The 22031-nt window shown below is 43.0% G+C and overlaps 2 protein-coding genes and 1 pseudogene across 2 annotated transcripts; 1 reads left to right on the top strand and 2 right to left on the bottom strand.

Moving 5' to 3' along the window:
* Positions 1 to 14276: 14276 nt before the first annotated feature.
* On the bottom strand, positions 14277 to 14678 carry LOC149114036 (uncharacterized). Its single transcript, XM_089286028.1, has one exon. The coding sequence runs from the start codon at positions 14676 to 14678 to the stop codon at positions 14277 to 14279; it is 402 nt and encodes a 133-aa protein (XP_089142154.1).
* A 1957-nt stretch (positions 14679 to 16635) lies between these two features.
* On the bottom strand, positions 16636 to 17349 carry LOC149114035 (protein CFDP2-like). Its single transcript, XM_089286663.1, has one exon. It carries the CDS (start codon positions 17347 to 17349, stop codon positions 16636 to 16638), a length of 714 nt encoding a protein of 237 aa, XP_089142789.1.
* A 2785-nt stretch (positions 17350 to 20134) lies between these two features.
* On the top strand, positions 20135 to 21652 carry LOC149114034 (uncharacterized; annotated as a pseudogene).
* Positions 21653 to 22031: the final 379 nt, after the last annotated feature.

Raw genomic sequence — 22031 nt, 5'->3', positions numbered from 1 at the left:
ATGGATCTCTAGATCTCAGAATGACCAGGCCGATTTTCTCAGCCGCATTTACGATCCCGATGACTGGGGTCTTTCGTGGGATACATTTCAAAACATTGATATTGTTTGGGGTCCGCACTCTTTCGATCGCTTTGCTAATTATTTAAATGCCAAACTTCCGAGGTTCAATTCTAGATTTTGGAATCCAGGCTCGGAAGGAATTGATTCATTCGTTATGAACTGGGCGGGGGAGAACAATTATGTATGTCCGCCTATTTGCCTTATTCCGCGAGTGTTACTTCATATGCGTAACTGCAAGGCGTCAGGGACTCTTATTGTTCCGCTGTGGCATTCCGCTCCCTTCTGGCCAATGATTAGCGCCGGCGGCGATAAATTTTCCGATTTTATTGTTGACTGGATGGATCTTCCATCTTTAAAAGAAGCTTTCATTCCCGGTAGATGTAATAGCGTCTTTGGTAATGAGAATTTAAACTTTAGGATGCTTGCTTTGAGAATCCATTTTGTCTGAAAGTTTTTCCTCTTGTATTTTATATTGTTTTGTTGTCCTTTTTTCTTTCTTTGTACTCTTGGGGCCGTGCGGCCTCCAGTGAGCACACGATAGCAAATAAAGTTGTGTTTTTATGATCTGTCTTGGCGTTATTGCTGTTGCGCACGGCTGGAATATGTGGAGAGTATTTAGACGAGAGTAGAATTTTTCCGCGGTTTGGAAATTAGCGGAAAAATATTCGCTCGTCGGTATGAACTCTCTAGGGGTTTTGAACAGGGTATTTAGGAGTGGTTTTATGCTAATTCGTCCTCTTGGTGCTCTTTTCTGGAGGTGACTCGCTTTTATTTTATTTTTATTTTTACTCTCTTTTTCTTATTTATTCGTTTATTTATTTATTTATCATTTATTTCTATCAGGGCCAAAAATTTAGGGTTCGTTCTTTTGAGCTCTAGATTCTAGGGCCTATTTGTGCACGAGATGTATGGGACCACATGTGCCCGGTAGGTAGGGCCTTTCTTGCTCCCTAGGAATATGGGATCACCTGTGCCTGAACTTTAGGTTTTTTACCCCCGAAAAGTATGAGACGTTCTGGGCTTATATTGTTAGGGAGATTGCTTGCCCATGAGTATGAGTGGGACCATCTGTGCCCGAAGAATGGGGCCTTTTTTGCGCCCTAAAAATTCAGGAACTTCTGTATCTAAAATGTTAGGGCCGGTGTGCCTACATGAAGTATGGGACCATCTGTGCCCAAATGTTAGGGGCCTTTGTTTGCCCTTGAGAATGAATGGGACCATCTGTGCCCCCCTTTCGTTTTTTGCGCCCTGGGAATTAAGGTCTTTCTGTATCCAAATGGTTGGGCTGTGTGCCACCATGAAGTATGGGACGATCTGTGCCCGATATATAGAAGCTCTTTTGTGGCGAAAGTGGGTAGCTATTTGTGTAGCCGAGACGTATTTTTTGGGCTCTTTCTCGAGCCCGTTTATGTCTTTTTTGTATTGCTATTACCTTTTTGTTCACGTCATGTTTTTCTTTGTTATTTTGCTAATTTCCTTGTCAGTTTTATTTTGATTTTAGATGTGTTTCAATCAGCGATGTGGACCGAATTCTTTGCCGCTATCCCCGACCATCTCCAGCCCTTGGTTAGTCGAGTCCAAGAAACCGTGCTCGCTTCCAGAGCCGATGGCACTATTCGCACTTACCTGGCTGGTTTTAGACGTTGGAAGTTTTGGGCGTCGTCTAATTGTATTCGCCACATGCCCGCCAACCCCTTTCAAGTTTCAGTTTACCTGCAGTGCCTAATCCTGGAAGCTAATTCTCCTTCTCCAGTTCTTAATGCTGTTTACAGTATCGACTGGGCCCAACAGCTGGCCGGTTTGCCCAAGGTCTCGGTGCATCCTATGGTTTCTGCCATGGTTAGCGCGTCTCAAAGGATTCTGGGGAAGGCTAAATCGAAGAAAGAACCCATCACTCCCGAGATGCTGAGGGCGCTTGCATCCTCCAAGATTTCAGATAAGTCTCCTTCCTTATCGGATTTGAGAACAGTAGCTTTATGTCTCATAGGATATGCTGGGTTTTTTCGTTTCAGTGAGCTATGCTCTATTCGAGCTTGTGACATAAAGTTTTTTCCTACTTATGTGTCCATATTTTTAGAGTCGTCCAAGACAGACCAATACCGTGATGGGGCGTGGACAACAATAGCGCGATCAGACCTGGAAACCTGTCCCGTAAAGGCTTTAGAGCAATACATCGCTGCCGCTGAAATTGATCTTAGTGAGGATTTACCGTTATTCAGAGCCCTCTTGTCTCCTCGATGTACATCTAAAGTTCGACGTCAAGGCTTAAGCTACAGCAGAGCCAGGGAGATCGTTAAGGACGCTTTCAAAGACATTACTGACGTTTCCTGCATAAGTCTTCACAGTCTCAGGGCCGGAGGAGCCACAGCTGCCGCCAATGCAGGCATCGCTGATAGACTTTTTAATAGACACGGTCGTTGGCAGAGTGAAAATGCCAAAGATGGTTATGTTAAAGACAATGTTCAGTCCCTACTTTCAGTCTCGAAATCATTAGGAATCTAATTTAATAAGACCGAGCCCAGCAGGTCGGAGGGTTTCTATCCATAGGGCTGGGGTTTTTCCTCCGCATTACCGCAGCGAGCGCGGCGAGGTTTTTTCATCCTATGGATGCTCGTTGGTACCCTCTTAGTTTTTCGCCTAGATTTTTCTCGTGACCATATTTTACTTTCCCTTTGTAGATATTTGAGTCCTTGTCCGTGCGGCCTCCAGTGAGCACACGATAGCAAATAAAGTTGTGTTTTTATGATCTGTCTTGGCGTTATTGCTGTTGCGCACGGCTGGAATATGTGGAGAGTATTTAGACGAGAGATACTCTTCACTTTTAAAGTCTAAAAAATAAAAGCAACCAAAGGAAAGAAACGTGACAGGAAGTTCAGTAACAATACATTTTCATTGAAGCCATAGATGAGGCAAAGAAATCTGTCTAAAAGCAAAAAAATGTTCAAAATTTTGCAGACGTGCATCGCTGCATGAACCGCATGTTCAAATAAATTTTCATGCTAAAGCGAAAGCTTGAGTTTTTACCAACGACTTTTGCAGTCATTTTATCGGCTGTGGCCTTACCAATCGTTCCAGAAGTTGAATTCAACTTCGAAGAAATACTGTACATTGCTATTTTTGCTTTCTTAAGTGCAGGAAGCTGCTTTAAATCCGCGATCTGTTATCAAAACTCACTTGAAAGCGCACCAATCGTCATGCTTTTGCGGCGGATGAGGGAAAAATTCTTCACCAGAAAGGTTTGAGGATTCTGTACACCTTGATATTCCACTCTGAGGCCACCTAAACATTGATTTGTGTTTTTTCTTTCCATTTTAAGTCTCAAAGAAGTATTTTCTCCATTTTAGGGATGAAAACAAGACCTTGGAAGTTTGTAGATTTGGCCCACAACGCGACATGGTTGCCACTGTTCTTGTAACGCTGTGAGACTGATACTACGTGAAAAACGTTTGGAGACACCAACATGACAAGAACCGATAAAATAGGATCGCAACAGTGGACAGCTGTTTCGCCCTTCTTGGGGCTCGTCAGCACTGTGTAGCGAAGATATGTAACGCCAGCCCAACAGCCAACGCACATAAATTGCAAAATGACCCGTTCACTATGTTTATGTGCGTTGGCTGTTGGGCTGGCATTACTTATCTTCGCTACACAGTGCTGACGAGCTCCAAGAAGGGGTTGGTACATTTCACTGACCCCTAGTCCATGAACGACCCCGATGGACCTGGTCCATGGACTACTTGCGATCCTACTTTATCGGTTCTTGTCATGTTGGTGTCTCCAAACGTTTTCCACGTAGTATCAGTCTTGCGGTCTATTGTTTGTCTTCATACATTTTTTTGGCTGATCAGATCTCTTGTAGATCCTACGTTGGCAGTTTTTGTCGTATGCGGTCCCTTGCAGTTTCTGGTTATTTTTTTCGCGCTCTTCCCCTCGCGCGCGACTCGTGCTTCGCGCTCGCCTCGCTTTCGCCTCTGTTGGACTAAAATACGCAAAAAATTACGCCTGTTCTGCAGGCTAAATACCGTCAACTGATGAAATCTTGCCTGATCTAAACCATAGTGGCATATACATCACGCAAAATAGTCAACAGACTTATGCGTTAGAAATTATATTATGAGGTGCCAGAATGTCAGTCAACAAACAGAGGGATAAACGCAAACATCGATCTCAAGAAACAAAACACTCAGTCAAATTGATGTGTACGGTAGTCTAGGGAAGCGACACCAGTTTCTGGCGAAGCCAGACTAAATTAGAGCCAAAAGCAAACCGAACTAGCAAAACATAAACATGGTGTCAACACCATGCCCCATACAACATATGTGTGACCTTTGACATGACAGTAGCTACACCATAGTCGAACAGCTCTGGTCTACTTTAAAAAAAAAACACTCTTCTATAGAACACAGCATGTAATGCCCTTCCGCAACAATAATGTGAAACAAAATAGGTTGGAGGGCCAAAATTAAGGTGGTATGGTACCCTAAAATATGGCGATGTTCATGAAAAATTCAATTTCTTGGAAATACAAGACTTAAGACCCTTGAGAACTTGTCAAAAACATTTTGAAACGATCTTACCGAATTTCCTTCCAGATGAGTGTGAAATTTAAGGAAAGTACACAGTGGTATAAGTTTTTTCACGTGGCAAAGGCCATAGCAACGACTGTTTACTATAAGAACGTGACCAAAAATATAGATTATTTTTAACTTATATGAACGAAACTATTTAGAAAAAACTCTTAAGACATGCACAACTCGATTGGTATAATTTTTTGTGAAAAGCTTTGCCTCAAATTGCCATCACAGGCTCATTCATTTACCTTATGACAAGGAATATTTCCCACAACTGCGGTAACTTTTTACAAAATAGAACAACCATTGCACCCCCTCCCCCGAGATCCAATCTGCACCCCCCCCCCCACTATTTGTGGCTCGTTAAATGCTTAACATTTCGTGTAAAAAACTTAAAGTGCATTTTTCTCAAAAGTTTACTTTTGTACCGACTGACTTCGCGCCAACATTTCTACTTTGCAAGGTTCTTAAGTAGAATTTCTGAAACTTGGGCTCATCAAAGACCAATAGTGTCGTGATGATATAAACCAAAAAAATCGTAACGTTTTAAGGTCTGTCACGTGACATGAGATGATTTGTCCACTGGGTGTGGTAAAAAATAGGGTTATTTCCAAATAAAGCTGCAAAAAGCACTGAAAATAAGAGTTAACTGTCAAAACTTAGGTTCATATCACAGAACAAAACAGAAACTTACATGATATGCTTATTTGACAGTCAATTCTTGTTTTGTAAAAGAGCAGGAAGTGTTGGCGTCAATACTATAAAACACTACTTCAAAAGGCTGTGGCTGGTTTCCATAGAAACCATTTTGAGTAAAACTCTAAAAATTTAATTTCTCTTCTTGAGTGCAATAGCACACAATTGATCTTTCTTCACCATATTTAAACAAACTTTTTGGTCCATATTGAGGGTACCATACCACCTTAAAAGAAGTGGCGAAAACGCCACAAATTTTACGAGCCGTAGGCGTCCTATGGGCCTGCCTATGATTGTCATCAGATGACATTTCCGGCCACCCGAAGCGCTACAAAAATTAAATTATTAATTTACTAGTGTCAAGTTTGTTGGCAGAAATTGATATTTAGCGAAGCAAGGTCCAGGCCTCGGCTCGTTTCAACGTCACTCGCGCCATAAGCTCCGTCGGGGGTCGTTTCGCCTGGTACGTTCGTCTCCGCGTTTGGTTCTGTACGCGTAACTGTCGTTCGCCGGGTTTTCTTGTGCTTTTTCGTCCCTCCCTCCCATCCTTTTTTTTTCTCCCAGTTTCCTCACCTCTTACTCCGCCGGTTTTTCTCGGTGTGACTAGGTGCAAAGGACCTCGCTGTGGTAGCGGTTTCTATAGCAACCGTCCAAGCACCTACCCCCTCTCTCGGGTCCCCAACTCGCTACGGGGACCAGATCCTGGTGCCTCGACCCTTAGCATCCCTTGCCACTCCTTGCTGGTCGTCGCATAGCGCAAACATTAACTCTGGGAGCAACCATTTCAGGCGTGCGCCATAGATGCAAACTGCGCAGTGAAACCGGATTAAAGAATATGTTGCACTTTTACTCTTCTTTATGCTGCAGAAGTCACAGAGTTTTCCAATCCAGTTTGGAGGCGTTCCTTTCGTAAAGTAAACCCTCAGAACGAAAATGTTGGCGAAGTGGACTAGCGCTCTAATAGACTGTTCACAGCCTCTCTATTTACGTGTGCGAAATAAAAAGCGACCGGAGCGAGCGAGAAGCACGCGGGGGTTTGCGAGCAAAGCGAGCAAAAAGAATAGAATAATATTTTTCTCGGTCCCCACCCCCTACCCAGGCAAGTCTTATGTTTTGCGTTTGCGTCCAGTTCTCTTGTGATTCTATCTGCGCGTTCAACGATCGAATAAAAATACGACAAAATACAGTGATTTGCGTTTCATCTGCAGGGCGTATACAACCTCACTGAAGTTAAACGGGTAGCAGTCGCCATGGTCAGTTTCTGATAGTTTAGCTGTGATGTTTTGAATGTCCCAGTCTCCGCTTTTCATGAAACGAGCTGAAAGAAAAGTATGCAATTTAATTGAATACCTTTCTTGAGTATTTCGTTACATTTACTGAAAAAAATACTTAAGGCCTTTTGTCTGGATTTGTAGCGAACTGTGTAACTGCAAAGAGGTGCACCGATTACTCATACATCGATCTTATTTTCTAATGTCAAGTCGCATTTAATAAGAAATATGACTTATCAAATATAATAAATTACATTATTATACGGCAAGGTAGTCTTGAGGTAAATCCGAACGTTCTGATTGGTTCTTTCTTGGTCGGGATTTCGCCATACGGACCGTTTCAATAGAAACGGTCATAAGCTGTGTATTTTTTTGTTTTCGATATCCGACAAGTTCAAAACAAGCATGGCCCGAGTGCGGGGGCTAGTGCGAAAACCGGCGCTCCATTTTTCGCGCTGCGCCCCAACTAACTGAAGCGTGGAAGAGGCTAGACCTGTTTTGATTAATCATCTTATTCAACAAAGCTTAGCGCAAAGGGTGTCTGAATAGACTCCACCATAATCACACGTAAACAACTTGATTAAAGTGTTCCATTGTTCATGTTTTGATCCAATAGTTCCACTGTTCTTGCTGGCGTATCGGCCAGAATAAGTTTCAATTCGATATCTTATCTAAAATAGATAGTCAAGAGTCACACTTTGTAAGATTCGAGTAATATTAAGAGGTCGCGGCCACGGTACCTCACTGATTTGGCTGAAATTTTGTATGTACTCTTGCTTTGTGGTCCTAACTACGAAATGGATGTTTTAAAGTTCCGGTAAATTTTATTGTGGGAGTCGGTTTCGGTCAGCTCCGAAGGGGAGTCAATATGGCGGATCAAAGGACTTCTCATCATCCTTCCTTCCAGCTTACCATAATATTAATCTTTCACCAAAAACCATTGATACCACCTAAAGAGCTATCTTTTTACTCACGTTCTATGTCGAATACTTCGCTGAAACAAAAGTCTTGGTCATGAACGAGCAAAAAGTTGTAGTGTACTTCCAGGATGCTTTTGAGACACATAAATTTACTGTAAATCGAAAGGCAGATATCTCCCATGTTATGTCGATGGACAGCTTACTGTTTAACCTGGATGTAGAGCTTTTTATTTTATAGCAGGTTTGACAGGAGTAAAACAAAAATGAGCAACTTGTTTAGGACGAGAAAAAAAAATTGATTAAGTTGCTTAGATTTGACCATTGTACGACTATTAACCGCTTCTAGCACGAACAATAGTAAAGGCAAAGATTTTAAGCATAGTTTGCACCCTGCAAGCAGAGCCTTTTCTTACAGTAATAAAAGAGGCTCTGCTCGCAGGGTGCATTAAACGCTTTCGCCGAACAAAACTTGAACATGAGAGCTTTGTTGCGACACAGATTTCAGAGCTCTGGGAGGACTTCAACAAGGAAAGTCGACTTTTCAATTTTCGTCACAACACTCTTTAATCACTGTGGTTTGGCTGGCTTCAGACCACTAAGTGAAGCTTACGAATTAAAAGATGCTATAATAAAGCACGTTCCTGGTCTACAATCAGTCTGTGATTGGTTAAGGTGAACCATGCGTCTTCTTGTGATTGGTTAACCTCAGCTGTTTTGGAATTCTAGCCCGAACCTAGTAACGGCGGTGTTCTTTAATCTGCCTGAACCATGTTCCTGGTTTAGCTAAGAAAAACCTATATAACTTTCAAACTGGACGGTTCACTGAAAAGGTTGGCAAAGGTGAACTTGAATTTCGGTTTCCTTCCATACCAATCACTAACATTGCAGAGACTGGACGGGTTACATTTTATAACCGTGATCTGTTTTCATAACAACGTTTCAACAGAACAAAGGTAGCTGGAGTAACTTTTTAAATATTTTCCAGTATCGAACTAAACTAATTAAAGTGGTCCATTGTTCGTTAAGTTGTATGGAATCAAATGCTCCACAGTTCGTCTTGGTCAAAAGACCAGAAGAGTCCAGCTATCAATTACGCTGAAGTAGAAACCTTAAAATTACAAATGTTAACAACCTAAGAGGATTACCAGACTATTACTCAAGCATCGGGCGAAAATGGGAATGTGAACTAATTAATGTTCCTGGATTGTACAGAACAATAGTTCTTTACAATTTCCACTAAAATCAATCTGGAGTGCGTAAACTCCGCAAGAAAACAAACAGAAGAAGGGATAAGTGTGTGGAAAAGTTCCCACGAGAAACTTTTCCAACTTACACAACATATGTTAATTTACCAAAAAGTACGTGTACTTAAATCAACTGTACGTTCTGGCACGTGCACGTTGGTTCTGGCACGTGTACGTTGCTTGGTAACAAACTGGTATTAATGAAAACAACACAGATCACGTTTTTCAGTTTAGTAAACTACAAAATCATGTTAAATAAATCGTAGGAACACATCCTAGTTACTCGAATAAAATTTCTCACAGGATATCAATCAATTAAGATTTGGGAATGTTAAAACGAGTGCAAATCAATTGAAATTCGGGAATATAAATGAGAATATAGATATATAAAATTGTGTGCCAACATATTATCCTTGCCTTTCAGCAGTGTCGCCTCCGGTGACTCAGAGGAAAGAAAATTTGAAGGTGGCAACACTGTATAAAACGGTTTTTTCTTTTGTGGTTTTTGAAATTTTAAATTGTTTTTTGGTTACACACGAGGACACGCAAATACACATCAAAAGGAAATGTTCCATAACATGGCATAAAATGGAATATGACTAACAAATGAAATATATACAACTAGAGAAAGATCCACACTTTGCAATATTTGTGAAAACAGATTATTCGAGAGAAATCAGGGTCTCTGTTATATGTTAACGAGGCCTATATGAACTGTGGGTAGTTCTCCATACGTGCCGCACAACGAGAATATCTAAAAAAAATAACAGAAACCTTACTTAAGGAGAATGCCAAATGGCAGAGGCATGAAAACGGCGTTTCTTGGACAAAGACTCGGAGGTGGAACGCGCACGAGGCAAGAAAGATGATAATGTCGTGGAACGGAATAACACCGAATGGGGAACAAGAGAGGCTTGTGAATGCTTCAGTGTTATAGTAGTCGAGGAGACGTCACGCAAGAACGTCGTATTCTGCCTTTGCCATTTCGTATATGAGTTCCAGATATCCATAAGCGTCGTCCCTTGTGTAGGTCGAGTGTAGGGAACGGTAGAACGTCGGGAATATGTAGTCTTGATTAATAAGAAAATAACGGCATATGGAAAAGACCTCGTGTTGTCGGTGGTCGAAAATCCAGGTGAACCAGAGGTCGCCATCCAAGAGTAGTTGCAGGGTTTCTTGCTGGGGATGAGACATGACAGTTTCTGGAAAACAAAGTTCTGGTGCTGTGTGAGGGCGCTGACACAAGTGACATTGTTCGTTGTAAAGCTTCCATTTGTTAAGAAACAGGCTATGCGTCTGTAGCTCCTTGAACGCCTTGCGAATGAAGATTGTCGCGCTGACCATCAAGGGCCGTGAAAGTTGTATCAAGATCCGCCAGCACTGTTAAACTTCCACATTGGACTCAAATTTTGCCGCCAAAATAAGAGCAACGAGTTTGAATTTTCGTTAACACCTCCGTCATCGCCAGGTTTTGAACTATCTCATAGTTCGGCCCAGAGTTCAGTTACTTTTGACTTATCTCAAGTTAATTCTCATTTGGATTTTTCTGACGAAATCACGATGAATATGGAATATCTCGAGAAACTTTTAACTCGGCAAAATAGGGAATTTACAGAAAATTGGGCGGAGCAAATTTCCACGCTTTCTAAAGCCTTCCAAAAATTACATGTCATGCCCATGTTTCCTAGCAACAATAGCCTCCCTATGCCGAAATTTTCGGGTGACGCCCACGAAGACGTTAATGAATTTTTAACAAACTTCAACTGTACCGCGGCTTTTTATCATTAAAGCCCTGAAAGGAAGGCCGAGGCTTTTCCATTGTTTTTAAATGGCAGTGCTAGCATATGGTTCGATACTACACCCGAGTTGAAGGGTCAATCTTCTGACATTCTTTCGGAAGCTCTTAAAAAACAATTCCACTGTTTGGCTACTCAAGCAAAGATTAAATGACACCAAACAATTATCGTCCAAAATGGTTAGAATATTTGCAGCTCAAATTCGTCGCCTTTGTCGACGAATAAATTTACCGCGGTCGGAGTGTGTTAATTATTTTATCCAGGGTTTAATTACAACCCAATATCAAAACTTATGGTCTCCTAGAAAGGCCCGACACTATTGAAGACGCTGAGATGGTAGGTAGGTAGGTAGGTAGGTAGGTAAGACTTTATTTTTCGAGGGTAACATTTGACAGTTAGATGCATGCTAAGCTAACGGAATCACTGCCTAAAAAGGAATCCGCTGATCGGACGGGTAAAATTTTGCGTACGCTAGCTCAATTGCAGAAAACCACTGCTGATACGTTAACACCTCTGCTCGCAGCTTATGGTAATTTTCAAGCCAATCCAAATCAGAGCGGAAATTTAAACGACTCCAAATTTCCAGACAAATCAGAACGCCAGGAACTACGTCGGTCGCGCGATTCGCGTTTCAACGCCTCCAGCACGGGAGGCAATTTTTCGATGGCAGGCCAATTTGTGATTTTTGTAATAAACCAGGACATGTGATGGCCGTTTGTCCGGGGGGGGGGGTACTTTGGGAATTTCCGGGTGGGGGTGGGCCGCTGGGACCCTGGAACCCTTAGCCTATACCAGAGCTAGTTCAGCTGAATTTTGCTACCCTATACTAGAGTAAACTCCCCAAATCCCCCCATCTATCGACACTGTTGAGGCTGATTTGCGTAAATTTAAACTTGCCGATTTGATTTTTTTTTATATTTTTGAGTGACAATTCCTGGTTTTCTTAGTCTAGATAAAATCTTCAACCAAGAAGTCAGTTTTGTGAAAAATTATACCTTATTCTAGACCCAAACGCTCTAATTTATGTACCCCATCCTAGAGTAAACTGCTTGAAAACCATACCCTTCACAGCGGCACATACCTATATAGCCCATATATGGCAGTGCCCCCCCCCGGGCCGTTTGTAGACAACGACAAAACCGTGGTCGTGATCCCAGGATTCCTTTTCGCGTCCTACCTCTCGTCAGCCTTTAAATTAGATTCGATCTCTCCCGCACGCGAGCGAGGAGAGATCGCTAGTTTTGAAAATTCGATTGTTAGAACCGCACAAAATTACATATCGCCGTTGTGTGACTCCTTGCCTGCTGCGCGTGATAGAGATTCTCCTGCAGCCGCGAATTCTAAAATTATTTCACGAGCGGATTGTAAGACTCCTTTCCCATCACTCGATTTAGAAGCAATTGACACTTCTGTGCCGAAATATGTTTTTACTTCTACCGGGCCAGCTAATAATTCTTCTACGTGTAACCTTGATGGTGATGCCCTAAATCAAAAGACCGCATCACCTCTTCCTGTTGACATAGACTTTCCCGGGTAGGCCAACAGTACATTCTTCCATAGATGATAATCAGTCAAAACCGAAATTTTATGCTGTACGTTCCAAGCAGTTGGCTCAACGGAAGCTCCAAACAAATTCCGAAATCGACGAAAGTTCACCATTACAACAATCTAGTTCACCTCCAGAGTTGTGCGCTACGGTCAGTTAATTTTCGTGAAGATCCTGCTTTTTGTCAGCACCCGACAATCCTAACCATACGTTAGCTGAAGTAAATACCATGAGCAGTTGTCCGTAAGAACTTGATTGGCGAGATTCTAGAGATTCTGATGTTTTAAAAAGAAACGTTTCCCTAGATGAAAAAGTCCATAGTTTTTTCCCGAAAGAGGAACAATATTTAATGGCAGATACAAGTTTTGACAATGTTCAACGGAATGCTGACGCTGGACAAAACGTTCTGGGTACCCCCCAGGAGAGAAAATATCCACAAATAAAGGCCCGAAAAGTTACACGATCCTTCACCAAAGTAGATGTTTCACCAAGTGACTGCGGTACAGCCACAACTAGGCATGTTGAAACTATAACTTACTCAGGACAAAACGTACACCTGCAAAATCCTACCAAGGAGTCTCTTCTGATCCTACCGTAGTTTCTCCGGTTGTTTCCGAATTAACAAGCTCCCCTACGGGACTCCAAAACAATCAACCGTGTTGATATTCTTGGTGCGGCTTTCAATGTATTCGACCGGTCTATTGTTACTGTATCTGAGTTCAGTTCACAAATTGCTTTGGAGGCTTTCATTCAAAATACACCGGCAAGGGTCCAGCCACAACGTCGATCGTCATTGTGCATCGCCTTTGTTAATTGTGTAGTTGCATTTTTATCATTGCTTTTCACAACTTTCGCTTTTCTACTCCAAGTAACTTGCAGGAGATTTTGTGATTTGAACATGTACGATTCTTCCACTAAAGGAAATTTTAGACAGGGAAATACTTATTCTCCGCACAGTTTTACTCCTGGTATCACCGGTGACAAAACAGTTCTTGCTGACAATGGCATGTCCCCTCTCGGGTCATCTGCATATTTGTTTACCAACCCGAATCATGTCATAGCTACTTTGACAAACAACAAAGTTCCACTACAACCGCTGCCCAACAGTACTTCAGTACGGGGCCACATTTTTGGTCGCCAATTACCAATTCTAATTGACACGGGGGCTTCTGTGACTGCCATTAAAGCAAGTATCTTTCACCAACTTCCAGATGAATTTCGCTCAGATCTCTCGCCGTCTCCTATCGATTGTCTCCGCGCAGTAAGTGGTGCTGTTATTCCTGTACTAGGATATACGCATATCTCTTTTGATATCGCTGGCGAGCAATATCCATTCCAAACATTGTTTATAGAGTCATTGACCTATGGTGTAATTCTAGGGCGCGATTTCCTCGAGTTTTATCATGCGAAAAATTGATTTGGAGGAACATAAGCTTTTACTTCATCATGACACTTTGGTTTCAGACAGTTTTGTGAACACAGATGAACCCACACAGGAAACCAATTTTTGTCTTATTCATGCACAGAATAGCTTCATTGCACCACCAAATTCGGAAGTCCTAGTTTCAGGAGATCTAAGGCTACCATACACAGATAGTGATACAGGTCTTGTAGTACCACGTGCAGAATTAACTGAGCGCTACCAAATTGCGGGAGCTTGTGAATTAGTCAAAGTTTTCTCTACCAATTCGGTTCCCATTCGACTTCTTAATCCCACGACACAGCCAGTCCGGATCTACCGTAAAACGCGATTAGGCAAATTTTCCCTAATTCCACCTTTGAATTGTTCCAGGCGGAGCAGCAGGCTGAAAAGGAAAGGGAGGTTCCCACGGCTGTTGATACCAACCCTCCGTCCCCTCTTGATATTAATACTGAGGGCTTGACATCTGACCAACAAGGGCGCCTGCGTGCCCTATTGGTTGAATATGACGAAATTTTTGCCTATAGTCCAGACGTAGCTCTGTGGTGAAACATACAATCGATACGGGGTACCATTTGCCTATTCGCCTTAGGTCTTATCGCACAACACCAGCTAATAGGGAAGAAATAGAGACACAAGTAAACGAGAGGCTAGCAAATGATGTCATCGCGCCCTCAGTATCTGCAGCCCCGGTAGTTCTCGTTAAGAAATCAGATGGTACTATACGCTTTTGTGTCGATTCACCTTCACCTTCACCTGTCCCCTGGCGCCAAGTTGGCGCATAGGGCCTCCACATGTGCTCTCCATCGATTCCTGTCTTGCGCTGCAGTGCGCACCTCTCTCCAGGACCGCCACCCTGCTTTGGAGCTCTCCTTTTCTACTGCGCGCCGCCAGGTTGTTTTTGGCCGGCCTCTCTTTCTCTTTCCCTCTGGGGTCCATGTCAGGGCTGTAACACAGTCATTGTCAGGTTGTTGTGTGAGGATATGTCCAATGAATCGCCATCTCCTTCTTCTTACCTCTTCACTCAACCTCTCCACGTTAGCCCTTTCCAGTAGCTCTCTATTACTAATCCTATCTTGCCATTTAATCTTCATTATCCTTCTCAGGCATCGGTTCTGAAACACATCGATTTTCTTAGCATCACCTTCGTTCATTTTCCGTGTTTCGCAACCATACATGAGAACTGGTTTGACCAATGTTTTGTATTGCCTGATCTTCGTCTTCCTCGGCACACTGCTGGATTTCCATTCTCGATTTAGCTTCACAAACGCTCCCCTCGCTTTCCCTAGCCTAGCCTTGATGTCTTCTTCTCCGCCCCCCTTGTTTACATACTGTGGCTCCTAGATAGATAAACTTCTCTACATCTTCCAACGCCAGACCATTCACTGTAATGGCTTCATTATTCCTTGCATTGACTCTCATGACTTCGCACTTCTCGACATTTACCCGAAGGCCTGTCCTTTCTGCATTTTCTACCAGCCTGTTTGTTTTGAACTGCACGTGTCTTTGTGTTGAGGAAATTAAAGCTACATCGTCAGCGAAGTCGAGGTCCTCAAGTTTGGATGCAAATTTCTACCTCAGCCCGGTTCCCTCCTCTTTCACAGTATGCCTCATTACCCAGTCTATAATGAGCAGGAAAAGAAAGCCAGACATTGTACATCCTTGCTTGACACCAGCCGTTAGTTCAAACCATTCTGAAGTTGCTTCTTCCTCGACAACAGCACATTCAAAGCCATCATACAGCGCTTTAACTATGTTGATGATCTTCTGTGGGATTCCATACTGATTCATTATCATCCATAAGCCATTTCTGTGCACTGAGTCAAACGCCTTCTCGAAATCTACGAAATTGATATAGAGAGTTGCCTGCCATTCATTCACTTGCTCTAATATATTGCGTAAGATGAAAATTTGCTCCGTCGTTCCTCTACCAGATCTAAATCCAGCCTGTTCCTTACGGAGCCTGCGGTCAATCCCCGTGCGAATGCGATCAATTACAATTCTTCCCAATATATTGCTAACAACTGGTAGGAGAGTCACTCCCCGCCAGTTCTTACACTCCCTTAAGTTCGCTTTCTTCGGTATCTTAATAATGAGTCCCCTCTTCCATTTACGTGGGACCTTTTCCAGACTCCAAATCGTGTCTATAAGTTCTTTCACTCTGTCGGTTGTAAATTCAAGGTCTGCCTTCAGTAGTTCTGCTGTTATCATATCATCACCAGGGGCTTTACCATTCTTAAGACTCTTTATTGTCCTTCTTATCTCAGCTTTGCTCACAGGTCTCGTGTCTATGTCAGCTATGTCCTGCTGTTCACAATCTTCTTCATTGATCGGGTAGGCTGGCTCCTCCCTATTCAGTATCTCCATGATATGCTCTCTCCACCGCCTCCTTCTATCCTCATCGCTGGTTAGGGCGTTACCATTTCTGTCGTTGACTACTGTGCTCTGCCTTGGTTTGTAGTTGCAGATCGTTTTAGTTAAGTTGTAAAGAGTCTTCATGTGTTGCATATTCGCTGCTTCCTCTGCTTCTTTTGCTATCCCTTCTGTCCAATTCCTCTTGTCCCTGCGTATTTGCCTCTTCACTTCTCGGTCTTTGGCTTTATATTCTACTCGCCTCTTTTCTTTCAGTCTCTCGGAGTTGGTTCCATCAAGTTTTAGTTTTATCGCTTTCCTCTCCTCAATCAGGACCCACGATTCTTTACTGATCCATGGCTTAACTTTTTTTGTCTTATATCCTAGAACTTTCTTTGCTGTCATATTGTAAGCCTTCTCTAAGATGCCGTTTGCCTTCTCCAGCTCAGCTTCTGGCTGATCTGTTTCGTCATCTTCCAGCTCCTCCCTCTGCAATATCTCAAACCTGTTCCTTAGTTCCAAACGATACTGCCTCCTACACCCATCGTTCTCCAGCTTCTGAGTATCATATCTCGTCCTTCTAATTCCACTTCTTTTAGGAGCTGCTTTTAGCTTTAACCTCAGTTTGGTGCAAACCAGGTGGTGGTCACTGGCGATATCAGCTGATCTTATGGCTCTTGTGTCCAGCACAGATGTTCTAAATTTCCTGTTGATTAACACATGGTCTATCTGATCGCAAGTGCGTCTATCAGGGGATATCTAAGTTTGTTTATGGATCTCCTTATGTGGAAATATCGTACCTGTGATCACCAGGTCATTCATGCCGCAAAAATCGCACAGTTTCTCGCCATTGTCGTTCCTGGTTCCAACTCCATGCTTACCCATTACTCTTTCGTATCCTTCTAAATCGCTTCCTACCTTTGCGTTCAAATCTCCAAAGATAACCAGCAAATCGTGCTTCGGTGTTTTTTCCACTATTGCCTGGAGCTTCTCATAGAAATGATCTTTCACCTGTTCATCAGTGTCATTAGTGGGGGCATAGGCATGGATCAGCGTTAACTTGACATACCTAGAGTGGAATCTGGCTCGAATTATCCGCTCATCTATAGGTGTCCAATTGATCAATGCGTTTGCTGCATCTTTGTTTAGCATGATAGCCACGCCATGTTGGTGAACTTCGTCGACTCTGCCAGAATACACTATTGTCTCACCTGTACTGAGAATGAACTTCCCCGATCCACACCATCTGCTTTCACTTATACCCATTATCTGCAACTTAGCCTCTCTCATTGCTTTTGCATACAAGGTTCTCACGTTCCAGTTTCCTATCCTCAACTGTGTTTTTGGGTGCACTATTGGCGTCCTCGGCTCCAGAGTTGCCATGCGGCTTTCACTCTGGAGCGTCATGTTGTGTGCCACTCGGCCCCCAAGATTCGGTAGATTGCCTCTGATGTGTAAGGTTTCTGTAATCATTCATTTTTTTACGAGGTTAGGTGATTAGCCTAACGCCCAACATCCAACCCGGAGGACCAGGGGCTGTCCTTTGTCACGTCTCTATCCCTCGACCAATCCGGCACGGTTGAACTCACCAGGGACTAAGTCCCTACCGGCATAGCTCTTGGGGTCACTGAGACACGCAAGCTCCACCACCACGACAAGGTGACAAGCCCAGATTTTGTGTCGATTATAGGCGCTTAAATGCAGTTACCAAAGATAGCCATCCCCTTACGCGACTTTCGGAAGCCTTAGACGCATTGGGGGGTGCCCGCTGTTTTTCAACGTTAGATTTACGATCCAGGTACTGGCAGACAGAAATGACTGCTGACTCAAAAGAAAGACAGTTTTTATTACACATAATGGCCTGTTGGGCTCTGTAATAATCCAGCTACTTTCCAAAGGCTAATGACGCATATCCTAAGGGGTTTAGAATGGGATATTTGCCTAGTATACATTGATGACTTGATCATTTTTTTCCGCAACTTTGACGACCATTAAAAACACTTGGAAGAGGTATTCGAACGCCTCCGAGAGGCAAACGTGCGCTTGAAACCTAGTAAGTGTCACTTTGTGAAACCTCAAGTGGAATATTTGGGTCACGTAGTATCGGCAGAGGGTCTGAAACCTGACCCAGACAAAATTCGTGCAGTCCAAGAGTTTCCAATTCCTACAAACACCACTGGCGTTAAGGCATTTTTTTAGGGGTTTGTGTAACTATTACCGACGTTTTATCAAAGGTTTCGCCAAAATCGCCTCACCACTGAACAAGTTGACAAGCAAACACGCACAGTTTAAATGGAATGCAGACTGCCAAACTGCTTTTGAAACTGTTAAACGCGCACTTGTTTCGGCGCCAGTCCCTGCCTATCCGGATTTTAACCTTTCTTTTTACTTGTATGTTGACGCCAGCCAAACTTCCATAGGGTTGACTGACCTTACGACAAATTGTAGATGGAAAAGAAGTGACGATTGCATACGCCAGAAGAGACCTTAATCGAGCAGAGCGAAATTATAGTGCGACAGAACGTAAGGCTTTGGCTGTGATTGATGGGATAAAACGATTTCAACCTTACCTTCGTGCCAAGAAATTTGCAATTCACACAGATCATAATGCACTCAAATGGCTAATGTCAATTCAAGATCCGAGCAATCGTATCGCGTAATTGACACTTTAGATTCAACAGTTTGATTTAGATATTGTCAATAGACCGGGAACAAGCAATTGCAATGCCGATGCATTGTCACGACGCCTTCATGGCACGTATAGTCGTAACACTCTCGAGGACGTGGGTGTCAAGACAAAGGAGATTTATGACTTCCAACGCCGAGACAACGACTTAGCTGAAATAACAGATTATTTGGAGAATGATCAGTTACCACATGATAACGTAAGAGCAAAACAAGTACCACTATCCCAGGATATTTACTTTCTTGATGAAAATAATCTTCTGTACCATCTCGATGTACTACAGAAACGAGCTCGTAAAGGGTACCATGCCCAGTTAGTACTCCCTCCTTTACGTTATGAAGTTTTAGTGCATGCGCGTGATGATTTGTCTGGAGGACACTTGGGTACTTTCAAAACTTACGAGAAGTTAAGAGACCGATTTTATTGGAAAGGAATGCATACGGACGTAGAACACTGGGTTCGGTCATGCCAAGACTGTGCGACTCGTAAGAATCCGCGAAATAAGCACCGTGCACCATTCCTGCCAATTCCAATAGATGCTGCTTTCTCGCGACTAGCTGTCGATCTACTAGGACCATTACCAATCACTTGGTCTGGTAACCGATACATTGTAGTATTCGTAGAATGCTTAACTAAGTGGCCAGAAATCTTTCCTGTGAAAAATGCAGACTCAGTGACCATTGCGCGCCTTCTCACGAATGAAATCATCCCTCGACACGGCGCGCCTAGGACTTTGCTTTCAGATCACGGAAAGAATTTTCTGTCCAACCTAGTGTTGGAGGTATGTAAACTGTATAGCTTCAAAAAGCTTAACTCTTCGGCATATCATCCGCAAACAGACGGACTTGTGGAGCGTATGAACTCCACTCTCTGCCAAACCCTAACCAAACCCAAAACTTCCTTTATAATTATCATGGTCCATACAGGGTTGTCGAGAAACTTAGCCCTGTACACTTCCGCTTGCGCCCTTGCGGAAATATGCCAGTAAGCACTATCGTGCATGCGAACCGCATAAAGCACTTCGTAGACCCCGACGAAAGGCCGATCACTCCTCCGGACGACACTGTTGAAAGCGAACCATTTCTCAGCCCCGATGACTTACTAGCAGATAGTTTTGAACCTCCAGAGGTTCCTTCCACCCCAGGAGAAGGCCTTGCACAGGGCGACACTTCTCTTAACGAAAACCAGCCGCAACCGCAACTGACTGATGCTGATGGTAGTTCTGCCAGTTTGATCGACGATGAAACCATTTTTAACGCAGAAAAGATTCTTAAACCCCGAACAAAGAATGGTAAAATTCAATACTTAGTTAAGTGGGCAAATTACCCCATTTCAGAAACAACCTGGGAACCAGAAGCCAATATTCTAAATCGTCGCCTTGTAGCCGATTTCAGTCTCGCCAGCGTAATGGTTAATCTTCGTATTTTCTTTATCATAGACTAACCGGACCAAACAATGGAAATACAACCTTCTCCCCGCATTATGGTCCTGGGACATTCCATCGTATGGCAAATTGCAAAATTTTTGGCCGAAACCTCTTTACCTTGCGTCTCTGCTAATTTCCATCTCACGATGGCACCGACAGTTAAATTCCATGGCATTGGGGGATGGACAGTCACGAAACTATGGCAATTTGATCTGCCGGCTGTCACTGGATTTAATCCCACTGTACTTGTCCTCGAGATCGGTTCCAATGATCTGTGCAGTGCTAAGACTAATGTGGCAGACCTCGCTGCGAACATTTTCCAACCGCTTCAGTTGTTTCACTTTAGGTTTTTCGTGGAACACATTATTGTGAGCGAAATTCTACCGAGAAGGCAACCACCTAAATTGTTTCCTCCGTATAATACTAGGGTGTTTCATTTAAACCGTATCTTGTCGCATCTTTGTAACAACGTACCTTTCGCAACGTTTTGGTTTCATCGCTCTATTCTTAGTTCTAAACAGACAGTTTTCCCCGCTGACGGCATTCATTTGAACCCAAAAGGGAATCACTTACTATACCATAGCTATCGAAAAGCCTTGTTACGTTGTTTTAGTAACATTTTTCGCAATAACGTTAACAGGCGCGTTTCTCTTTTCTTTAGGCCACCATGCCACCTTCGAAGACCTCGCAGTCTTGTCAAGTCAAACATCAGGCTTCATCGTCGATGATTCCATTGCTTGCTCTTTTCTGCTTCTTCTTTAACCTTCCATTATTATGCTCTGCTAAATTCGACTCGGCCGGTAAATCCATAACGTTTTATCCCTCATCTTTAATGATGAGCTAAAATGTTCATCCACTCATTTTTACTCCGAAACCAAATTGGTGCAGCTAGTTACTAAACTGAAAGCTATACCACCATGCAGGGCCACCGTTACAGATGACTAATAACTGTTCGATTTCGCGGTCAACCTTTTTCGGCCGTCTCTTGGATACCATGCAAAAAACACAAAAGGTTATGAATCGTTTGTTATCTCTTTCTAGTTTTTCCAACCTATTAGAATGTGATTCCTACTTACGCCGATATTACACATATGCCACAGGTTTACCTAGTCGTACGATCTTCCCACGTTACTATCAGCCCTCGCTGGCTGCTTGTAAGACCTGGGCACTCCAAAACTGTCGCGGTTTCTCTCTTCACGAACAAATGTTTCTATCACAACATTCTGCGAGTAGACGTAGTAGTTACTGTTGCCACGATGGGGTCTTGGGCCTGTTTCCGAAAATTTACATGGCCCTAGGCGACTAGTGTGACACAGAACATGTTAGTAATGTCAGAGACATTTTTCGTAATTTGTAAATCACAGTCTATGATTCACGTTTTAAATGGGAAAGCGGCCTATATTTTACGAGCAACGGATGCGCTCACAACCAAACTAAACCGACTTTCCCAGGATACCAGATATCAGAGTTATCGACAAAACATTTTCCTCTTGGCAGACCAAATTAAACCAATTTGCGGCCGAAAACAACGGAGGTGCTTAACAAATGCTACCATGACACATCAGCTTTTATATGCCCAACTAATGTATTAACAGTAGCCACTAATATTTGTTGGCTTAATTTCCCTTTTAATTGTGACGCTAAACTCACCTTCCCGCGACATCACGTGATTGCTAACGACTACCCCAATCTGCATCCACTCCTCCACCTTGTCGGACGTACGTACCTTGGGACTACAGCTATTGCTCTACCGTTGTCTTCCGGAACTTTAATGGCTTCACCGCTGTCAATATACGATATTCCCTGCAACATCTCGTTAATTGGTATGGCAACAGGCATTGGTCGCTGCCTTGACCACCTCCGTGTTTCCATTCCTCTCGCTACGACATTTTCAGTACAATAACGTTAAAGGTAATAGTTTTTCTTAGCTTAATAAAGGAAGTTTTATCAAATATTGGTAGCTTTTGATGAATCAAAACTGTGCTGTCCTTTCGAAATGACACGATAAATAACCTTTTTCTCGCAGCTAACAAAAATAAAGAC

The sequence above is a fragment of the Orbicella faveolata genome, unplaced genomic scaffold, assembly GCF_042242905.1.
Source record: "Orbicella faveolata isolate gen_17 unplaced genomic scaffold, um_ofav_v1 contig_14, whole genome shotgun sequence".
Classification (NCBI taxonomy): domain Eukaryota; kingdom Metazoa; phylum Cnidaria; class Anthozoa; order Scleractinia; family Merulinidae; genus Orbicella; species Orbicella faveolata.
Note: the sequence above shows the minus strand (reverse complement) of the source record. Positions and strands in the feature narration are given on the sequence as shown.